The sequence below is a fragment of the Zootermopsis nevadensis genome, unplaced genomic scaffold, assembly GCF_977971745.1.
Source record: "Zootermopsis nevadensis isolate Lab colony 2312 unplaced genomic scaffold, Znev_1.0 Znev_ptg000006l, whole genome shotgun sequence".
Taxonomy (NCBI): Eukaryota; Metazoa; Arthropoda; class Insecta; order Blattodea; family Termopsidae; genus Zootermopsis; species Zootermopsis nevadensis.
In genome coordinates this window covers 7,624,740-7,649,855 of record NW_028259138.1, presented here as the reverse complement: position 1 = coordinate 7,649,855, position 25,116 = coordinate 7,624,740, and the positions used below count along the sequence as shown (strand labels likewise).

Genomic DNA, 25,116 nt, shown 5'->3' with positions numbered 1-25,116 from the left:
TAAGAATATGCCTAGCAATTCTTCCAAGGCTTGTAGAATCTAATTTGGCAGGTTATAATAACTGTTAAATTCTAGCTGCTTTTGAAATTTAGAAGTACATATTGTCACTATGAAGTAAAATGTCAAATGGAAAGACACATATCTATTGCACTGTAATGTGTTATATGTCCCGTGTCAGTCAGCTAACCTTCTGCAGATCGTGGTCAGCACCTTCAGAAACAGCATGCATGGTTGCACAGACATCGTCCATCACCGAAAACAGTCCTGGAGGTCGCTTGCTCTCAATAAGATCACACACCACTTTGTTATTGAAGTAATCGATTGCAGTCCATTTAATGTTTTCTGCAACGTATTCTTCCTGCAACAAAGAAGTCAAATAATCTTACAAAAAGGTAAAGACATAATAAAAATTTCCTTTTACAGATTCATTACATCATAAATTGTCTGAGTGTTAAATATGATTGTAAACAACATCCATTATCATGTTTTATAAAGGAAGATACTGAAATGGATTTCTGAGGATGATGGCCAAGCTGATGAACTGAAATAATCTGGATCATGATAAATGTCAGTATATGGGAGCATACAAAATTGCGGCTGAAAAGCCAGACCAGAAGACTTAAGTTCAGGTGGGGGAGAAGGTTATTGGAAGTGAACTGGATTCATCTGGCTGAATAGACAGCAATTGGCTCTTGTGAACATGGTAATGAACTTCAGGTTTCCAAAAAGATAGGGAACTTATTAACTAGCTGTGCATACTATCAGCTTCTCAGGAACGACTCTGCTAAATGGGTAGTATTTGTTTGTTTGTTCAAGTACATGAGTTTGTGAAAACCTCCTAATTTCATACAGCTTGGGTTAGATTTTCATTTTCCCACCACATAAGCATTATTGCACCATTCTGGGGATAAAATTGCTTACTTCCATTCTATAAGATAATTTCAAGAATTTTAATTGGTTCTTGAGATTTCATCACATATTTGGTCTCCAAACACCTGATTAAACTCTTTCAATACAACAATTATTGTCAGAAGTCTGCATGTACTTTAATTATATATGCGAGATTTGAGGTTCTCATGTTGGCGAGGATGACAATGTGGTCACTTAATTACACACGTCTGCCACATAAACATAAAGAAATCTGTAGATTTTTACAATATCTTCAGTTCAAGAAAATAGAATCTTTACAAATTACCACTACAAAGAGTTGCTGTCTCTAACAATCAGGCAGGCTCTTGTGAATAAAGTTTAGAACCTTCGGGTTCCATAAAAAGTGTGAAATTTCTTGACTAGCTGAGTGTACTATTAGCTTCTCAAGTAAAATTCTGATTCATAGCTTTCTAATTTGTTAGTTAACTGTTTATAATGCTATTACATGAAAACACAAACTCAAGCTTGTTTTTCAGCGTACGGTATACCTGCACCACTTTTCGTAAAACATACAAATGAAAAAAATTAAATCTAGTACTAAACATGAGGGAAGAACAGCAGGTTAAATAAGGTTAACTTTGACTTCATATAAATAAATAAAAAACTTTAAAAGTATCACCCCTTCTTGTCACATGTGTATGGGCTCCTTTCATTCTATCTATCTATGAAGCCGGAGGAATGTGCTAAGAGTTACCTCTAAAAACACAAAAACAATCTTCTTACAAGCAACTTAGGCCTAATGTTCGGAAAGAAGGCAAAGATGGTGCTAATGAAGACTTTTATTTTTATTTTACTACTATTACATCACTGCAAATGCTATTATAAAATCACATTTAATCAGCCTTTATCATCTGCTTATATTCTCCTGACATTAGAACATGTAAACGTCTTATGGTCTAAAAACTAATAGCCATGGTTAACTTTAAAATGTAAGCAACAACTGCTAAAAACACAAACTTAATTTCCACACACCACATTTTCCTTGTACATAATCGTATCTGTCCTTTAGCTCAATTTCAAAAGCTAAAAAATAATTTGCTATGTACAATGTCAAAGGATAACAATGAACATCCTTGTTCATTGTTATCCCAAAGTGTGACAATAGACTTGACATTGGCAGCTAATGATACGACATACTTACATAACTGACTATAAGGAAAATGCTGCCCTAACCCCATTTATTATGATTGTTAACATGGTATTGAACTTAACTTTTATGACATCATTTAATAAAACAAGCAGTTACACATAAAGTGAAGTGTTCTAGTCACTTCCTGCGGTCATTATAGCGTTGCTGTCATCTCTTCGCCTAACAACTGTCAGGCGGAAATTGCACATTATTACATTCTAGTTGAAGTTAATTTCACCGGGGATTTTATAATTTACAGTACATTCTGTGGAGTTTTAAAAAGTTATCTCCACATCATCACTGGAAATACCACTCACATATTTAAATAATTTGAATTTTTCCCACATGATGTCATACTAATTTGAACAATTCAAATATCAGATCTGATGTTTTCATGGCAATGAAAGTTTAGATTGTGCTTTTCTGACTTGCAACACTGAACAGAGATGTAAACGGATACCAGCTTACCAACATTTCAGAGGGATGTTTAACCTCCAGCTTAAACATCAAAGATGATGGCAGCAGATTTCTACAAGACTTTGGTAGAAGATCAGTATATACACTGATAAATAAATCTGTTTTTCTTATTTTATAAGGGATATAAGGTTAAAGATGTTTTCTTGTCTGTGTGTGACGTTATTCATCCAAAAATTACATTGACATAAATTAAGAAAATATTAAATTTGGGGATGCACATTACCATTCAGTTCAAAATATTTTCTTCCCATCACCCACCTACAAATGTAATGGTTAAAGTACGGTACACAAAACTACGGAGCAACGGTGGGACAATCGGCACAAGTGGAAATGCCTTAAGAATAAGAAGATACAAAAATAATTTTAGCTGCTATTTTGTATGGGTGTAAAACTTGGTCCCTTGCATTAAGGAAAAACACAGATTAAGGTTATATGAGATAGGGTGCTGAAGTGAATATTTGGATTTAAGAAAATAGAAGTGACAGGACTATGGAGAAAACTCCATGAGAAGCGTCACAATTTGTTCTCATCAGCAATTATTAAAAGTTTGATAAAAGCAAGGAAGACAAAATGGCAATGCCTGTAAAATACATGAGTGAGATTTGAAACACACAAAATTTTTCATAACCTGATTAACCTCAATAAGTCAATAATTACTGATTGAACTACAGTATTAGACTAGTGGGATGGATAGAGGAAAGTTATGAGAAAGCTGACAGCACAGTCAACTCCAGAATCTAATCTGATAACCAGTACGTACAAATATGAACACTGCGTTTCTAGCCCGTTTTGACAGCAGTATTCCTGCATTCACCCTAACACGCTCTGGAAAATGAGGGCAGCCGGTAATCTGGTCAAGATTCGAACCACAAACCTCCAAAACACAATATTAAAGCGTTACCATTGCATCAAACTACTCGTTTCTACTTCGTATTCGGAAGTAACTGGTTCAAAACTGAAGATTTCCGTCTTCTGGGTTGTTGTGCTGTGTAGTCTGGTCGATGCTTACCAACGTTTCAGAGGTCATACTGCCTCCATCATCAGGGCTATTTTTAGTATGAAGATTTCTGTCTTCTGGGTTGTTGCGCTGTGTAGTATGGTCGATGTTAACCAACGTTTCAGAGGTCATACTGCCTCCGTCATCAGGGCGATATTCATCCTCTGAAACGTTGGTTAACATCGACTAGACTACACAGCGCAACAACCCAGAAGACAGAAATCTTCATACTCATCGCCCTGATGATGGAGGCAGAATGACCTCTGAAACGTTGGTTAACATCGACCAGACTACACAGCGCAACAACCCAGAAGACAGAAATCTTCATACTCATCGCCCTGATGACGGAGGCAGTATGACCTCTGAAACGTTGGTTAACATCGACCAGATTACACAGCGCAACAACCCAGAAGACAGAAATCTTCATACTCATCGCCCTGATAACGGAGGCAGTATGACCTCAGAAACGTTGGTAAACATCGACCAGAATACACAGCGCAACAACCCAGAAGACAGAAATCTTCATACTCATCGCCCTGATGATGGAGGCAGTATGACCTCTGAAACGTTGGTTAACATCGACCAGACTACACAGCGCAACAACCCAGAAGACAGAAATCTTCATACTCATCGCCCTGATGACGGAGGCAGTATGACCTCTGAAACGTTGGTAAACATCGACCAGAATACACAGCGCAACAACCCAGAAGACAGAAATCTTCATACTCATCGCCCTGATGATGGAGGCAGTATGACCTCTGAAACGTTGGTTAACATCGACCAGACTACACAGCGCAACAACCCAGAAGACAGAAATCTTCATACTCATCGCCCTGATGACGGAGGCAGTATGACCTCTGAAACGTTGGTTAACATCGACCAGACTACACAGCGCAACAACCCAGAAGACAGAAATCTTCATACTCATCGCCCTGATGATGGAGGCAGTATGACCTCTGAAACGTTGGTTAACATCGACCAGACTACACACCGCAACAACCCAGAAGACAGAAATCTTCATACTCATCGCTGTGAAAACCTCAAATCTTATATGGTTCAAAACTCTTTGGAATACTGTACGACTGAGGCCTCAAGAGAGATTTTTCCCGATTGAAAGGATAAATTCTGAACAGCGTCTTATAAATGTCATTGCCAGTTCAATCCACATCTTTTCCAACCCACAATTCATGAATATCATTCCGAAGGACGGGCAAAGTTATTTTTGTGTCTCTGGAAAGTTCAAAGACGTGCTTACTCTCACATCTTCCGACCTTAAAACCAATCAACAAGCCTAAAGTTTCCTTCGTTCAATCTAAAGCTGGAAACATTCGATGTCGGTTTCATTTATGATTTCCAGAATATGATCGACACACCCTCTTACCATCTGCATCCAGGGCAGTTGCCCTATGCCCTACTTCTGCCATTTCTCATTCTGTGCTAGACAACGAATGCAATTACGTCGTTAAAGGAACCATGCATGCAGGCGTTTTGTTAGACCCTGTATGTGTCTTTCCAGACAGCTGACCCGATGTCTAGATCATTTTCTCATTGGTCACTTCGTGGCTGGCACTAAAATCACTCTGCGTATCAAGAAAGTGAAAGTTAGCGCCATATGGTTAGATGACCTCTAAATGGAATCAGCAATTTTAAGTTCTACTACGAAGGAAAACATGAAGTGATCTATCACCCTGAGCTGCATTCACTAGCCACAACATTTGCATCATACGACTTTCACAGCACACCTATAACCGTCACTATTTAAAATGATACAGAACACGGGAAGTTCGACTGTACTCCGAATTGGAGTACACATAACTTATTCCGTTGATAAACACTACTTTACCAAATCTAATCAGTTCGACAGAAAACAAACAAAGAACAGGAATTTTACCAAGATGGCGGTCTTCTTGTTGCGCCGTGTAGTCTGGTGTCAGTTTTACCGACGTTTCAGAGGTGCTTGCCGCCTCCATCATCAAAGTGATGGGCCATAGAACTAATTATGGCAGATGAAAGCACCTCTGAAACGTCGGTAAAACTGACACCAGACTACACGGCGCGCAACAACCCAGAAGACAGCCCATCTTCACACACGCCGTCGTCAGAGAATCTCAAATCTCACAAAAACTGTAGGTTTTGTCTGTACCATGTAGATCCACGTCATTTGATAATTCAATAGTTCGCCCAAGCAATCTCGTTTTCGATACCTCTTATTACCTACCAACTAATTTAATCCCAGAAACGCAAAATACCAGACTGAGGACATCTCCCGAACGAAATGAATACAGTTGGCATAGCTCATAAACACAGGCCAAGAACTGAAAAATTATCTGACAATGCAGCAACCTATATTTCACACCCCTTGAGAGGATAATATTAAAATGTGTATAAAAGAATTTGTGTGACGGTGTGGACTGGACTCTCGGCGTAGAGACTACTGGAAGGCTCTTGTAAAATCGGTAATAAATCTCTGGGTATCATAAAATGTTCGAATTTGAGCAGCTAAGCTATCATCAGCTTCTAAAGAAGGAAGTACGCTCACCGCATCGCCCAGCATTAGTTATCCAAATCTCCCCTGCAACTCTCAACCCATCATTAGCCTACATAAACCCACACTTCCATCCATCACTACAGCGTTACTAACATTAACGCCAACAACAGAGCCTGCCGAAAACAGGTGATCAGCGAAGTATTTGGACCCAAGGCGGGAGAGAGAGGGGTTAATACAAGTCTGCAATTTAGAGATTATGTAACGAGGAACTTCGCAACTCTCAGTGTTAAGTTAACTCTGGGAGGCTGCGATAAACTTGTTAAGTGGAACGAGGTGTCTTCCTTTGAGAGAAGAACCTGAATTACGAATGTTTAAAAAATATTTGGACATAAGAAAGATGACGCAAGAGATTTAGGATATTACAGAACCAGGAACGTAGTAATTTATAGTTACCTTGTTCTGTTTTGCGAACTGATATCTGGAGCTCAACGGACTGGACATACGACCAAGATGTACGTATACTGAATTTTGATGAGGAAAGCTCTTTGGAAGAGAAATTTATGTATGAAGATTTCTGTCTTCTGGGTTGTTGCCCTGATGACGGAGGCAGTATGACCTCTGAAACGTTGGTAAACATCGACCATACTACACAGCGCAACAACCCAGAAGACAGAAATCTTCATACTCTGATGACGGAGGCAGTATGACCTCTGAAACGTTGGTAAACACCGACCAGACTACACGGCGCAACAACCCAGAAGACAGAAATCGTCATACTCATCGCCCTGATGACGGAGACAGTATGACCTCTGAAACGTTGGTAAACATCGACCATACTACACAGCGCAACAACCCAGAAGACAGAAATCTTCATACTCTGATGACGGAGGCAGTATGACATCTGAAACGTTGGTAAACATCGACCAGACTACACAGCGCAACAACCCAGAAGACAGAAATCGTCATACTCATCGCCCTGATGATGCAGGCACTATGACCTCTGAAACGTTGGTTAACATCGACCAGACTACACGGCGTAACAACCCAGAAGACAGAAACTTCTCACCCTGATGACGGAGGCAGTATGACCTCTGAAACGTTGGTAAACATCGACCAGACTACACGGCGTAACAACCCAGAAGACAGAAATCTTCGAGAGATTTATTGCTACAGATCTTCCTTACATGATCTCTCGGACCTCATAAACCACATACCTCTCCTAAACTGACGTGCAACATATAAAATTATATAAACCAAAGATAATAATTATGCGACCCTCGGGTCAAACGTTACATCGTGATCCACATTCTGATTTCACGGAAGAATACCTAAGTTAACTATTAGTATTTGCAGTCTAAACGATGTCCTCAGATCCTTAAAATTAAACATTAACGTTAAAGTTATTAATATTAATAGTAATTTTAGCCGGAAAACCTGACGGAAAGAGATAATTTGAAAGACGTAGGTGCAATAAGAAGATGATATAAAAATTTCTTTAAAAGGGCGTAAACAAGTGTAATGAATTTATCTGGCTCAGGATATGACCCTATGGCGGTCTCTTTTGAACACAGTAATGAATCTCTGGCCTCATAAAAATAAATTTTCCTGACTAGCTCAGCGACTATCAGCTACTCGAGAAGGACTTTGTTCAAGGGCCTTTTGTTTCTGCCAACTAAATAAAGGTAGGATCGTTGCTACAAAATTTCATCATTAATGTTCTTATAAAGAGTCAGGACGATTACGTATTTCCCACAGTTATTATGTTATGAATGATGAATAGGTTCCCAACCAGCCGAAAGCCTGACACAGAATTACACCGAAAGACAGGAAGTTACATTTAGAATATGAGTAGAAAGTAATGCTGACTTACACTACCCACGAAACCAAGCAAATTATTATAATTATTAATATGAATGAAGGAACTGTCTTCCTTGTCAGAAGTATGATTCCCGAAGGACAATTAGGCAGAAGGGTAACTTCTGGAGCAGTCGGGAGAGGACTTCTGGGCACTTCCAAGGACTGTAAAGCTGGATGACACTATAGGATTTGAGACTTTCGCGGCGAGTACAATCAATAAAATCTTCTCGGGCAATCAGCCGCGTTAACTGGTTACCGTAGTAAACCGACGTTTCGGGGACAAACTCTGTACTCATCTTCAAGGTTCTGGTGTGACTGGATCCTCGAAAGGCGACTTCCGATGATCCAGTCACATCAGAACCCTGAAGATGAGGACAGAGTTTTTCCCGAAACGTCGGTTTACTACGGTAACCAGTTAACGCGGCTGATTGCCTGAGAAGATTTTATTGGATGACACTAGTTCCCGTAAGCGATGTCTGGTTCGTACATCTGAATCAGCGTGCGTATGGCCGATTCGTTTATGTATTTAGATGCGTCAGTGTTTCAAGTTTGAAACTCAGGGGGGCCTCACGTGCGTACCTACGACCTAAATTTACCCAATACAACGTAAACGTCATTGCGTTAATTTTGGCTTGAGACCTAGACGTGGCTTTATTTGTCCCTTGCGTAAAAGGTTTCTCATCACTGACACAAAACTTTTAACTTCGAAACATATTTCAAACTTTACGTCCATCAGAGACTTGTCTCCTCTGCCCAAGACAGATAATTTACAGAATTAACTTCTGTGACCACAATGATAGCATCTTCCGCTAAACCAAGTCATAAACCCAACGGGATACGTAGCACGCAGAGCCTCAAGCAATCTTTTGAATGTTACAACTCCAGTTTATGTCAAACATTTGTTCCTGTTACTTTCTGTGGGACTGCCAAGGCCACTAGCGGTCACGCGAAAGTCATAACAATCAAAAGCAGAGTTCGTGCTAAACTGGCATGAGTTCCAAATTATATTTATATACTTTAGGTTATATGGTTTTGTACTTTAGGTTATATGGTTTTGTAATATTATGAGTTGTTTTATTTTGAGTGTGGTGTGTTGTTTTGTTGTGTCTCATTGTTTTGTTGTGTCTTATTGTTTTTGTTGTGTCTTATGTCTTTTTGTCTTACTGTTTTGTTGTGTCTCATTGTTCTGTTGTTTCTTATTGTTTTTGTTGTCTTATGTTTTGTTGTGTCTTACTGTTTTGTTGTGTCTCATTGTTCTGTTGTTTCTTATTGTTTTTGTTGTCTTATGTTTTGTTGTGTCTTACTGTTTTGTTCTGTCTCATTGTTCTGTTGTTTCTTATTGTTTTTGTTGTCTTATGTTTTTTGTGTCTTATTGTTTTGTTCTGTCTCATTGTTCTGTTGTTTCTTATTGTTTTTGTTGTCTTATGTTTTGTGTCTTATTGTAGGACCACTGCCACCGGGTAAAAACCCATTTGCAGTGAAATAAATAATAATAATAATAATAATATTACCTCATCCTAGAGTCTAAATACTGAATCGAACGCTGATGGTAAATCATATGGATGGAACAACAGATAGAAAGATTAGAGGCAGACAGTTAGTTTGATAATTACGTTGCTATGTAGGTGCAAGGATGGATAAATAGTAGAGCAGATAGGAGGACAGACAGACAGACAGAGATTGATGTGTGATGAGCAGTGACCCTTCAGTCAGTCACAGTGACTGGTCACAGGCGAGACAACCGGGGTTTGAATGTGTTCATCTAACTAAACCTTCGTGATTTAATCAGTCTAACGATACTCTGTGAAGGGTATATGATGCTCGTAACTGGTCTTACGGTTTAGGTACCAGGAACATGGAATGTAGGCCTCATTTGTTGAAAATAAAATATGTGTTCCGTGAAACACCAGCCACGCTTCTAACAAGCGTTATGACTTGCCTTCAGGCTTTAACTGAACTGTAGGTCTACCATCCTTTATCTTTATGAGATGGAAATGCGGGCAGCTACCGTTGAAAAGTGCATCTAAAGCACTGACCTGAAGAATACTAAACAAAGTCTTCTCGGTCACCCTCATTCTCCATCCACAATGCATTAAGTATACTAATAATTAGGCAGATGGCAGATTAATGTACTGACGTTCGTTACAGTGGTTCATGCCCGTAAACTGAACGTGACAGGAGGGGAAATGTGCACTCCAATGGCGTATATAAATAAAGTCGCTGAATGCAATGACCAGATCGGGTCTACTGTATTCACACAATAGACATACTAAGATTAATTTGTTATGTCGGAATTATATAGTGGTGGAGCATCGTGAAAACCGATGTCAGTCTCTTAAGATTCCTACAGGATTAGCAGAAATAGACATACGGCTCGACCCAAGAAACGGTGGACAGACCGGTCAGAAATGTGACACTTCAATCAAGCTTTTGATTTAATTTGTTAAAGAATATGAGGAGGGAGACGATGATGATAAAGATAGAAGCATGGCAGTCACGAGAAAACAAAACACTGTCATACTATAATCAGAAGTATAGTGCATAAAAAGGTATTACACTGCACTACAATGCATTATGTAAACCTGTGGTTGATGTAAGACAAACCGGTTTCGCTAAACCCCCGATTCCTAACGGTAATTTAATCACAACTGCCAGTGCCTCAATTAATTAAGTACCCTACAATAAAATAACAGGGTGTGGTTAGCGGAAATCTTAATTAAAAGAGAACACAAAGTAAGTTTAACTACAGATCAACGAACTAAAACCCACATCGCAGTTCAAGTGATTATTTATGAATTATTCCTGTTCGTTAAAATTCCTTTATATTGTTACGATGTAAAGGTTGGTAACCATCTACAAGGCTACATAGCGTCACAACCCAGAAGACACTGATACCAATGACTTAGGTCGCAACCACAAAGTTACATCTCATAAACTCATTACGAACTGAAATTAACAATTAACTAAAATATACTGAATTTTAAAGCGACGCACTAACCCATGGCTGGATAGGGCCTCAGGAATGGAATCATTGCGAGAAAAAATCCGTGATTAAAACACTGTTTAACGCCGTCAATTATTCGCACTGACCGAGCACTTCAAAGACATAACAAAGAACTAGCTCGGTCAGCAAAGTAAGTGGCTACTGACTTATCGACAGTGGTTAGACTTTCCGTCCGGCACGGATCTTTAACTTCGCTCACAGACGGGCCCTTAGGCCCATCCAACTTTAAATCCAATGGAAGCTTCTTCCCTGACGCAAATCGGACGCAGCGTGAAGCTTTATCTCCTCTCTCACATACGTCTCCCATGGTTTGGTGCATAGACAGAGGGACAAATTTACTTTTGCCTTATACAAGTACTGTGACACTCATTCAACTGAGTTTTAAACGGGCGGCAATCAGCTTATTCGTACGCATTTGAAGATAAAGTATAATAAATTAAAACGCAAATTATGTGTACGAGATACTCAAAGTTTTCGTTTTCCATCAATATCTCGTCATTCTTTTTATTTATTTATTCATTCATTTATTGACGTAAATACGTCTATATTGAAGGGTCATTCGGAAAAAAAGGGAAACGAAAAAGTGTAACCTGGTTACCTAGGAAACGTAATCTGTTTACTCGGCATTGTTGTTACCTATAAAACATTACATTACATTACCTTACCTTACATTTCATTACATTACATTACTTTACATTACATTCAGCTACCACAGACCCATCTTAAGCGTAACTAATTGAAGTTGAATAAACAATGTCTTAATCAAACTTATCTCAATTGTAAAGCATGTATAAAGGAAATATTTAGAATAAAGCCAATATATAAACTTCCTTTCCGTATAGACGTACGAGCTGCGATCGGAAAGTTTCCAGACTGCGCGCATAATAAATAAAAAAAACGTACACTTATCTCAGGTATTAAATTCATCCATCACCCTCGAAGTAGTTCCCCTGGGAGTGAACACAACGATCCCAGCGCCGCTGCCAAGCCTGGAAGCATCCCTGGAAATCTTTCTTTGTCAGCCTGTCAAGCACCATCTGCGATTCTGCCTGAATCTCTTCTATCGTCTCAAATCTCCTTCCCTTTAGCTGAATTTTCATCTTTGGGAAGAGGAAGATGTCACACGGAGCTTAGAAAGGAAGTTGGGGTCGGTTCTTGCAAGATCTTTGAGCTCCTGACAAACGAGAAGTCGATTCTGCTTCTGGTCCTCAGACAGGAGCCTTGGCACAAACTTGGCTGCGATGCGTCGCATGTGGAGTTCTTCCTTTAGAATCAGCTGACAGGTCCCATAGCCTATCGCAACAAAGTCGCACAAGTCGTTGATGGTACGACGTCGATCTTCGTGAATGGCCTGCCGAATCTTCGTAACATTTTCGGGCGTTGTGCTCGAAGATGGTCGTCCAGAACGCTCGTCATCATCGACAGAGGTTCGGCCATTTTTAAAACGTGAATGCCACACAAAAGTTTGTGCACGACCCATTGCGGACTCCCCAAATGCTTGCTTTAGCATTTCATAGGTTTCCGTAGCCGTTTTGACGAGTCTTTGGCAAGAGATTCAGGCAGAATCGCAGATGGTGCTTGACAGGCTGACAAAGAAAGATTTCCAGGGATGCTTCCAGGCTTGGCAGCGGCGCTGGGATCGTTGTGTTCACTCCCAGGGGAACTACTTCGAGGGTGATGGATGAATTTAATACCTGAGATAAGTGTACGGGGTTTTATACGCGCAGTCTGGAAACCTTCCGATCGCACCTCGTATTTACGTCTAATTCTCCGGAACCGTGGTTCCACTGACAAACTTTTTTGTTTGCTTATTTGTTTACTGTTACTGTAACTTTGTTTGCAGTTTTTATGAGAAGTTATTACTGGTAAAGAGCTGAACTATTAACATTTATCACTGCAGAGGGTGGGACTATATTCTTCGCCCAACCCCGCAGTGTTCGACAGACAGAACAAATGCTACGCCATGCCCGAACAATTTCGTAAAGCCACACCACAAGATTATTAACGAATACACTGACCGGTAGAATAAGACTCTTCTTCGAGCTAAATAATCTATTTAACGATGATTCATCAACTCCAATGTCCCTGAAGAGACTGAGTAAAACCACGAAACACCTCAATAAAGATACAGTACCTCCGTGCTGAAGATCGAAACCGGTACCTTGCGAATACGAAGAAGAGGCTCCAATCGTAACACCGTGATGTTCGGAGCGATCACAAATGCATTTGTACCTCAGATATGGTACAGATGGTGATCTTTCTAATGGCTTTACCATAACCAAGTTGAATCACAAGAGCACCATTTACGTAGATGACGTCAACATGTTGATAGCCTTATTGTGAAGTGGAAGTGGTGTTTTGGATTTTGCCCATCGTCTATGTTTTAAAAAAATACGTTTCGTAACGTAGATCTTCTTCCGTCTTCAGGAAAAAAAGGAGGATGGACAGAAACCCTAGCTGCTCGTCCAGGCCTGAGGCTAGGAACACCACGGGACCCAATAGCTAGTCTTTTATCCTTTCTACTTGACGACCCTAGAAGATCCAGCTTCCGCAACGCTGAAATCATACGCCCAAAACACCACGCAACGACCGCTTCCTTCCACATCCTTTCACCATCATCGACTCATTCGACGCTACATAGTCAGAGCTACTGAAAAGCGTCGTTAAACAAACAAATATTACAGATTATAACGCACCATCGTTAGAAACGTTTATACTTCGTATATTACAAAGTATTTCCGACGTTTCGGATATTCGAACTATCTCCATATTCAAGGATGACTACACAGTGTTTCAAGCCAACACTCAACACTAATAGGCCCAGAGGTTGTTGGGAACTACTCTGTCCGATTGCTAGTGTTAAGTGGGGCAGAAAAACAGACATTCCTAGAGTCAATAACTTTCGGGGGGATGGGGGGGGGGGAGATCGCGTAGGGTGCTGAATTAATTAGGATGTCATGGAAGGTGCAGACCGGGAGAGAAGTGGAGAAGCGGGAGTAAGAAAGAGGGAAGGTAGACGGGAACACAGAAGGAACGAGGTGAATTAAAGGTTAGGTTACCAGCGTCACTTCGCGGTAAAGATCCCCTAAAAGACAGCGCCGCCAAGAGGAAATACGCATTAACAATAAACCGCCGGGGGTCTGTTAGTCTTTTACAAGAACAGAAGATCTTATGGTATATAAAAACTATCAAACTGGTAGCCATAGTAAATTTGCATGTCTGAAGGCAAGAAACGTATTAGCATTTCAGCAGCCGAGTCAGTGGTGAAACGGTGATGCACTGTTCTCAGGTGTAAGCTTATAAGACTTTGAGATCTTTTGATCTTCAGGTAACAATACCAGGCCTGAGAGGCAGCCTAAATAAACTGTACGTGCTCATTTGTTTGAATTATGGACCACGAATTAGCCGGTTAACATCTCCGCTGATGATACGCACTGACAACCCGTGTTTTATTCAAAATGTTGAAGCTAGAAACAGCTATAAATTAATCGTATTACGTAATAATGTACGTCTGCACTTCATTTTCAATCGTATACGTTTCGACAATATTAAAATAAGTAAGTAAATAAGTAAAACGTCACTCCGCCCGAATCTCTGAAACTATTAACATTTCATATGGCCTATAAAAATTTCAAGTATATTTATGCTGTCTCCATGAAACAATTTCCCATTTCTAGCTCAAATAATCTCTTCCAAGGAGTCCTAAAAAATGTCTATAGATCAAGCCAACGAAAAAGTTGGGACCCGCAGTGCTCACACACATGAAGAACGGATCGTTCCCGGTATCCCAGCTCAAATAATTCTTCATTTATTATCATAAAACGTAAAATTACAGGCTTCTCGTGGCCGCCAACTTATCGCTTTACTACACAAAATTTAAGGACCCTACATTGTGTGTGTCGCTCCCAACACCGAAGTTCAAGAGTCCGCCACTTTCGTGATATTAATCAATACACGTGTTAATGTAGTTTAATGAATAGAAATTTCGATCCCTTCCAAGTAATGGCTCAGAGCTGATGCCCCAGATAACGAAATTACGTTGTGGTCCCGCCTGCGTTATAGGTGTGTCAAGGGCGGTGACAGGTGTGTGGAGCCACCACTATGTCCACCGAAAACTCCACATGGACGGCTTTGGGACTGAACCTTGGTTCTCGCTGTAACAAACCGGTTTATAACCGCCCTAACTATGACATAACTTGAAACAGCAGAATTGCCTGGTCGCCTGAAGCTAGTCAATTTTTCGATCTGGCGAGCAGAAACTCGTAAGTCATTTTATTAACAGGTTTTATTTTAGTCGTACTTTCTTCAAAATTGGTGTTAATGGCAGCATTTTTCCACTGATTTTCTGTCATTTTAACCAAATTGCCACATAAAATAAGGTAACAGCAGTTTATTAATTTATTACTTATTTGTAGTTTATTTAACGACGCTGACTGCAGCTCAGACTTCAGCGTCGAATGACAGGGCGATTAACGAACAATGCAAGGACAATTAAAGGCACTACCTAGCATTTGCTTAGAGGGACTGAGTAAAACCGTGAAAACCCTCCGTCAATTTTGCCGGTCTCTGGACCGAGATTTAAACCAGAATCCCGCCAAATAGAACGCACTTGGCCTCAATGTTTCGTAACGATGGTTTAAACGTAGACCTGAGAGTAGGCAGAGACAAGCGAGCAGCTTACGGTGTGTACTGTAAATACATTAATGCCAATTACGTTTTAACTTTTTTAGAAACTGGCTGATTTTACGCGGCGAAAAAACTTTAGACACGTCCAAACACACAAAAATTGGCTGCAGTCTTTCAAAATCCTTCCTAGTTTGTTTAAAAAAGTCTGTCTACCAAAGGATTATACTTAATACACAAGTAAGAAATTTTTGAAGACTTTTGGATTTCTAGTACGCTTTTGGTTAAGTAAGCAGCACTTACAGCAATTGTCGAGCTTTTCATATTATTGATTAAGAAACCGCATTTTGCTTCCAAGATCAACTACAGACACCCCCCCCTCCTACGTGTAGGGCATTATGTTTAACCCATATGCGATCATTAAATCTCTGATTTGTATGACTCTCCGCGCGTATCCATTGTTCCTAATGGCCTTCCTCGTCATGACCTCAACTTAGAACTTAGTGACGCTCTACTTACACTACGACGTCCTAACCCAATTCCCACATACCTTACAAACATCCCGCTACAAATCTCTTGTAATGTACCATGTAAACCTGTCTCCTCAGTAGCAGCGGAATGAAAACGCAGAAAATATGTCACAAATCCCAGACTGAGGACCCTAACAGGTCCGTATATCAGTAAAATTCGAAGTCTTGTACCAAGACGGGATCCAGTCAAATATCGGCCAAGTTCCTAGCTGTCCTGAAGCTGTACGTTGTTCTTTTCAGTATCTCCAGGCGACTGATGATACAGAGCCTTTGTTTATGGGAAAACCGCATTCTTCTACATTCGTGAACATGTTCCCATCTGAACAGACGCTACAGAAGAGGAAACGGGTTCGAATCTCTACAGGAGATTGTCGTGAATCCGAGAGAGCACCTGAATATAAACCCCGAATGCTTCCATATCCTTTATAACGTCAAGACATTTCTTATTCGATGCTGTACAGCCAACGAAGTTGGAAATAATTGTTACATAAAACGAATAACAAGAACCGGGTAGAAGAATTCTGAAAGTCTCCTATCGACCTCATGAATTTCGAAAAGAAAATCATCTCCATTTAGATGCTGTAACGAGAAACATGCTGAAAAAGTGCATTAATAGAGAATTATAAACAATCGATCACTTGAGGTTCTGTATCATTACGTTCGACACCGAAGCGCCAAGACTCAGGTTCCTTCACGTGATTTTTAGGCTGAATGACACGTCAGGAAACACACGGTAATTCTAGGGACTATTGTAAATGGAAAAGTGATATGACAAACGCATATTCTGGTTTTGTGCGACTTCGTAAGTTACGCAAGTTACCTTGTAGTAAAGACCGTGAAGGCAGACAAATTCTTCTGCAGCAAAATTTTAGATATGATCCTCTTGGAAGACCAATTATAACATTTAGACGAATTCCAAGAAAGATGCCGTAGAACGGACGTCAAAATTGTGTTAAATTATCATTTTTGGGCTTCGTTCATCGTCTAGGTGTTACTAAAAACCAAAGCTGAACCACCTCTGAGACTAGCTCGACTAGGGGGACTAGAAAATTAAGTCTTTGTCCTGTTTTTCACCTGATGCCGATAGTTTAACCAACTTCCGACACGTTGTGGGTTTAATAACACTTAGACGATGGGCACGACCAAAAGGACAATTAAAAACAATGTCAGCAACCTTCAAGTTTCGATCGCAAATGCTCATAACAGTGTCCCCAGACAGGTTTCGGCATTAGCAGTGACGAACCTTTGGGTTCTACTGTAGGAATGACCCCAGCATCTACAGATCTGAACTTTCTTGAGAATACAAGCAGAGGCTTTTATTTCTAGTGCAACTGAGCATATTACCGTGGGACTGCAGATGTGTTAAAGTACAACATCCCTCCGGCCACATATTTTTATAACACGCACCGAAAATTATTCAGTCTAGGAATTATTTTTGATATCTTACGTTTCTCTTAATGTTGTCGATCCTTGACGTTCTAACACCAGAGAAGTGGCAAGTTGAATCAGTTAATGGGTTTACTTTCTACTCAGTTAGTACCAATATGTTACGGAAATCAAATCAGAACTTGAAAATTGATGTCAAAAGTTACATTTTAAATTTTAGGACGCATTTTTCCATACTAAAAGCAGAGCCTAATACATATATCGAAAATTATCCGGCCGCCACAGACTTATTCATGAAAACATTTAAAAAGAGGCGAGCCCATTAGTGAGAAAAATCATAACCGCCAGATTTTATAAACTACAAATTACATTTTTCCTCCATTTCCCCACAAGCAAACACAGATAAATTCATTGAAACAAATTTCCACTTAATTTAACCGAAATATAAAACAGCGGTATACAAGAAGCTATTTTACATGCATCTTAAACTTAACATGGATTAAAACTGAGGAATTTTGGCGAAGGGCAAGTCTTGTATAATTCCAGAACTGAGTCCAGCCGCATTAAACATCGGAGAGGACCGCCTGTTTGAAATGCCTGATGTAACTACAGACTCTGGAATTCTGTTCCTCATTTTCATGCGTCTTCATGTTCAAACTTGAAAAAATTAATCGTCCTTCCAAATATTCCACCTACTTGGTTTCTTGTGGGAATTAAAGAGAAATACAGCAGCAACTGAGTAGTGCGTACGTTAAATTAAGGACATACAGCAACAGAGACGTCATTACGGGAATCGCTCCAAGTTCAGGGACGGCATACTCGTAAAGACCGGTTAAAATAGCATGATCGACATTTAATGGTCACAGTCTCTGTCGTACGTCCTGGGGGCGATATTTTAACAAAAGTGGGGAAGTATATAGCAACGGAGTGCGCATGTCCAAATACGTTGTTTGTGATTATGCATACGTAACTGGCATTTCTCTTTATTTATTCCACATACAAATCAATCATTGCAAAGCAACTCACACAACAGATATTTCACTGTTTAGACACATTTACGTTACACTGATTTCTACCGAAGATGTAATTAATCCCAGCTGCGTATAATAAGTCATTTTACTCAAAGGGTCAAACACTGGAATCGATCACAGTAAATGTGAGGTATCACTACGTTCTATATTTTGGACTTAATCCATCATATTTTTTTAAAAGTTTTTAAATCTTAAAGCCTTGAAAATAACTATGTTTTGAAGGGCTGATCTTACTTCATTTTGGTAAAATGAAGAGACAAGTATTCTGTTGGATCAGATAGATCGAGTTATTCTCGATCTGTAGATCCATTTACCTGAAAACGACGGAAGATTCATCCTTCGAAATGTATTGACGTTTAAGATTTTGAGACGTTTTAGAAAGAAGACAATGGATAAAGTCCAAAACGTGAAGTAGCCTAAGGCCAATATTTTAATTTACCTGCGGCTTCTAACTGACCTGTGCCACAACATAAAAAATGTAGTCACTTGTCAAAAGCTACATGGAAGGAAATTTCATGACATCAACAGAAAAAAATATTAAATATAAATAATGTAACTTTGTCGTTTTCCTCGTTATGAATTAAAAGGTACGCCGCTGGCCTGTCGGGACTCAGAAGCAATCCTTCCAAATTTTTCTACAGCATTCTGCACCTCCATGGTTGATATGTTAAAATTCTTCGAGAATTGCAGAAAGTCTGCGTGCCATCCATCATTTGTTTTATTCTTTGTTAAAGGTTTCCAGTTCAATACGAACTGTGGGGCTGCTTAATAAAATCATTCTACTATTTAGTCTTAAAAACTTAAAATGTCTTGGTGATATCTGAGGTTCTCACGGCGACTAATACGAAGATTTCTATCTTCTGGGATCACACTAAAGCACAGATTCTAAGTCCAGAGAATGACAAACATACAGTCCTGTTCAATAAGTTCATAAATATCAGTTCGCTGAAATTCCATGACAATCAGCGTTCTCTTACGTAACATTTCCCTAATGGAGGCTACGTGACTCAGGCTGTAATCGCCTAGCTATTACCCGCTTTTCCAATGAGCTTGGAAACACAAGCTGTTTAATGACGCTTCAAATAACAACGTTGGCGATTGATGACAGTGAATGAACGATTAGTAAAATGACCGAATGGTCCATAATTGGAAATAAAATGCCTATAGATGCTACGTCAAGACAGGTTATTCCTTCTAGCGAAATCCATGGAGCAGAGTGGTTCTTGAAAAAGTTATAGTCGCTCATTTAGTCAGGAAATTCCAAGCATTTATGAGACTCGTCAGTTCACTACCGTGTTTACAAAAGCCCACCACAACCCCACATCCCGAGCCAAATACATTCACAGTCCAAACCCTCCCACCCTACGTCTCTAATACCAATTTTAATATAATTCTTCCATCTAAGCATATTCGCAGTGTAAATAATGTAATTATTCAATACAGGCCATGAAGGAGCACATTATTTTGACTTATATATGCAATAAATTGATATAAATTAAGCATGTAACACAGAAATCCAAATTACGGTTCCACAAGGAAATACACCAACAGATGATTTCTATGTGAGTGTAAAAATCTACAGCATTTCCCGGCTTTCTATGCCTTTTGGCGAAAGACAGCCATAGAATAAGAAAATGGCCTTCAAATGACCGAAAACTACAAAAAATACTAACGATTCACATTGGTAAAACAGAAAACAGAACATGAGATTAAAGCGAAATACAAATGGACGCAGTGATATATAAAAATGCGTTCTCTCATAAGCCCCATCCTTATGTTACTTCCTCGTAAGGTATAAAGTATAATTATATTGGTTAAACTAAGATTACTTTGAATACATCTAATATCAACTCAAACGTCTGTATGTTAAAACCGAAGAACGGGTTTCAATTACATAACACTGCTTGTTAAATTATGATCACATTCGCATACTATAACCTGAAACCGGGAACTACAATTTTATGTACACGTACGCTATGGATGTGGTGACAATAATTATCTGATATATCCGTCGCTTTAAAGTTTATACGTTCGTGCCACCTCATGGAAATCTAAATGAACCCGGTGATACGTTTTATCTCAGGAATTGGGTGTCGTCAACACGCAGGTAATTATAGTAAAGTAGTTTTCAAGTTTAAACATTTGGACGGTCAGACACGACCTCGCCCAAGAAACCAACTTGAGACAAAGCCCGGGTCACATGGAAACTTCTGTTGGGACATCTTCACAGTGCACTGACCCACGAAACACAGAGACGCGAGAAAACTTGGGACACTAATGAATGTAATTTTGCTACCATGTTGAAACGCCACTGATGCACACAGACGTCATGGTCACGGACACGAAATCTAGAAAGTCGAGGCAAGGGTACGGCTACCAGAAACTCGGTTACGTGATAAAACTGTGACAGCAGTAATTCTGTACATTTGAAGATCTAACAAAGTGGACCTGTCACTGAGCTACGCGGAACACATTCTAAATAAATCAAAATTCATATGAGTTGACAAGATCAAAATTAAACTAATAATCTACAGTTGAACATTCGACATAAAACATCCAAGTAACATCTATTACAAAATTCGTCCGACTCCACGGAGCAGAAACTTTCTTGAGAAGCTGACAGTCGCTTGACAAAAACTCCCCTAGTTTTATAAAGTCAGAAGGTCCATTACCGTGTCAGAAAGTACTGCATCCGATCCCGAATTATTTCTTTATCACCTACTTTCAAATTACCCTGTGTCTCTGAAGTAGTCTCTTATATTCAGATTTTTTCATTCAATTTGCGTATGCATTTATAATTGTCTCCACGTGCTACATGGCCCGCTCATCTCGTCCTCCCTGATTTTATTGCCGCAATACTTGGTGAAGCAGTGATTACAGGTATAACTCGTTTTATTGCGCTTCGCAGATATTGCGTTTTCTTTTCAAAATTGAAGGTTTGTGGCAACCCTGCGTCGAGCAAGTCTATCGGCGCCATTTTTCCAACAGCATGTGCTCACTTCGTGTCTCTGTGTCACATTTTGATAATTCACGCAATGTTCTCGCATTGTTTTTTAAGACATAATGCTATTGCACACTTAATAGACTACAATATAGTGTAAACATAACTTTTATATGCACTGGGAAACCAAAAAATGCGTGACTCGCTTTATTGCGGTGGTCTGGAACCGAGCCCGCAATATCTCCGAGGTATACTTGTACATAATTTTTCCATGACCCTGTTACTTCCTCCAAAAATGGAAACGCGATGATGATGACGATTATTATTATAACAAAAAGGTAATAAAACTACAAAATTCGATTAATAAATATCGCTGGAAGAAAACTTTTCAGTGATATTCCCAGATAACAAAACACAAAATGACCTTTAAGAACCCGACATACACAGAGAGTTCACTTTAAAATGTAACCGAAATTTCAGTCTCCTTATGCCCCATATACGACGTCGAACTGACCACCCCACAGGTAACCAAGAATTTCGACCTTCTGTGGTTGGGGAACTGTTGACTTTGACAAACAATCAAACAGCCATTGATAGTTCAGGGTATCACAAAAGAGTTCAGTGGCTGATTGAGATCAAGCAAGATCACTACGTCCGAGCAAAGCATATTTTCGTTGCAGTGCACTACTTTAGTAACAAGTCATCTGTACTATGCCAACATGTTTTCCAAAATGTGTTTCCAGACAAAACAACGGATAACCGCCTAATGACGTCCCGTGCGACTGACAGCGTCTTGAATCGCAAACCCAACTTCGGCCCTTACCGGCGACACGCTGGAAGACGCGAGGCTGAGTTAACTGCAGCCCTGTCCAAATCACTTAAGACACTGTCTCAGCAGAACATGTCATGCATTACGCAGCAGAGTTGCGTTTTACAATGGACACTCAGTGTCTGCGGCCAGTTAAATGTTAAGGCCTCGCCTTCCTGTGTCTGTTTCACTGGGCCACAAAAAACACTAAATGAGAGCGTCTGTTGTGGACACATAGAAAGTGACATTAATGTTGTTGGCAATGGAACTCGCTTTCCAGAGCAATGTGCAATCCATCCTCCACACCGGACACTGTTTCGCTTCAATGCGACATGGACACATGCCTGTGACGTCAGACGCAAATGTCGATCGTCATGTATCAGATGAAGCACGTACTATTCATGTATGATTAATGGACGATTCACAAATTTATTACTTTTCTCGTGTCGTTACTCGTATATAAATATAAAACGTAACTTTGTTAAAAGGTGAGATTTCACGTATGAAGGTCACTGTCTTCTTGGTTGTTGCTTCGTGCAGTCACCGACCTGATGACGAAGGCAGAAACCACCTCTGAAACGTCGATAAACTTCCACCAGACTACACGACGAAACAACCCTAAAGACAATCATCTTCAACTCTGATTCTGGCTGCCATACAGTTGTATTATAGAACGCTGGCCTTGTAATCCTTGGGTTTCGGGTTCGATTCCCGGCGGTGCCCGAATTTATAACTTGTGTTGGGCAAGGCCGTGGTCTAGGCAACACGGAGTTTTCCTCTGGGGGCTTCCCAACAATTACTCCATTCACACACAGAAGAAGGCAATGGCAAACCACTTCTGGATCATCTGCAAAGAACGTATATGAACAGGTCCCAGTCCGAGAAAAGGATGGAAGGATCCTGTTCATATGGACCTGTCGTCAGACAGAACACTAAATAATAATAATAATAATAATAATAATAATAATAATAATAACCATTTGACTACAAAAGTATTTCCTGGCTCTCGTGAAGAACTAAATGTCCGTCTCTTTACCTTATTTTCCAATTCATAATTTACAGTCGACCACTATACGGCGTTCTGCAAACTACGCAATGATCAAGCGTCGTTAAACTCACACTCAAGACTCGCGCCACCCACATGAGCAGAACGCACGAGTAACAGCGCAAGAGAGATCAGAATGGCTTATCTACAACGCTTACGTAAGTACCAGAAGAGAGAAATAATGACAAAGACTTGGAATAATTGGTCTCAGTTGAGGACCTGTGCAACAAAACATTGTTATTCCTAACAGTTATTCCCACGTACCGTGTCGCGACAGATTACTGTACCACGGCGTGTTGTGAAGTGTGCCACATAATTTGAATGCAAGAGTTCTTTGCTTCGCCGGAGAAACGCAAAGATGAGTCTTCAGACAGCAGTACGTACGCGGCGCGTAGCGAGAGAGAAGGTTTCAATCATCGTGTAAGGCAGCGACGACTTGCAAACAGTCCAAGCGTCCAAGAAAGATCATTCTGATAATTATTAATTGTTTTCAACTACCGGCATGTTTTCGCGTGAGAAGTAGGTAAGGGCAGATGGAAGAAAGTAGTAAGAGAGAACCGGACAGTTAAGCAACTAAATACTTAAAGACCATCAAAGGAATATATTTCTTTCGTGCGAGTGAGATTATTTAGATTCTTCTCCACGATCTGTGGCACTGTGTCAGAATTTTTAACAACGCCAGTAACGAGTCAAAGCAGACTGCCTTCGACGACCGACATGGAGCCTAACTACTGGACTAATTACTTTTGGTCGGGTCGGTAATTTTGCTTTAGAGCAGTGGTTTCAACCTGGGGTACGTGTACCCCCGGGGGTACGCGAAGTTTAAAAAAATATATATTATTTTATGATAAACACTGAATAATCAGTAATGTAATTTATTTAATTTATTTTAGATGTAGATTATATACTATGTATAGTTTGAATTATACACCAACAACTTTGGGGGTACAAAGTTGAAGAGAAATTATATTTTGGGGTACGCGAACAAAAAAGGTTGAATACCACTGCTTTAGAGGACAGACTGTGAACATTTAAACGGACTGTATAAAAGGAAAAAGAGGAAAATTATCATTACTGCAGACATTAACCGTTAAAATATATCCAAAGATCCGTAACTTTGGTATTCAGGCATGAAGGAAGCTCAAAACGTTTATTTTCCGCTATCCTGATAAAAACGTTAGCGTAATATGAAGCCTTTTAGATTGTTTTATATATGTTTAGTGTGGTTAATACTAATTTGTATTTCTATCCAAATCTTAGGGTACTCAAATCATGAACGATGAGATTTGCAAACAACATTTTTCTTGGGAGACTTGCTAATATTAAAGTAAATCTTAATGAAACCGGGTGTGGAGGCGTGGGTTGGAATCATCTGGCTCGGGATATGTACCAGCGACGGGCTCTTATGGGTTTCACTAAAGGCTGGGAATTTCTTGGATAGCTGAGAGACTACCAGATGAAGGTACGCGTTAGCTATCACAGCATTCACATACATAAAGAATCTCAGGCAACTTAGCCAGCCGGTATAATGACCTAGATTCAAACCGGGAACCTCCCAAATACAAATCTAGAGAACTCTACCATCCTAAATAAGTGAATACGTGATGGGGAGGGTAGATGTATAGTACAAAGGTTCAATTTCCGAACGTGTGAAAACCAACATTCACACATTACGTTCACAAATCTCATAAGATAAATGCATAATGAGGAGGTTATTACCTTACGCCCCCACGTTTCATCTCCGAAACTTCTTCATGTATTCGAAAAAAAGTTGGTATTCTAGGGGTCTAAGATAAAATTTGTCTGACGAGATTAATTTTCGTTCACATCGGCCCTATTTTACAAGAAGCCCAAATCGAATTAAACCATC

General features: G+C 39.8%; 1 protein-coding gene across 2 annotated transcripts in view; it reads right to left on the bottom strand.

Annotated features, from left to right (window-relative positions):
- Positions 1-25,116, bottom strand: part of LOC110837377 (unconventional myosin-Ie) — a 79,357-nt gene that overhangs the window by 15,489 nt on the left and 38,752 nt on the right. For both annotated transcript variants that reach the window (XM_087343640.1, XM_087343639.1), the window contains exon 11: positions 188-358. In XM_087343640.1, the coding sequence (XP_087199766.1) occupies positions 188-358 (171 nt within the window). The remainder of the gene's footprint in view (positions 1-187; positions 359-25,116) is intronic.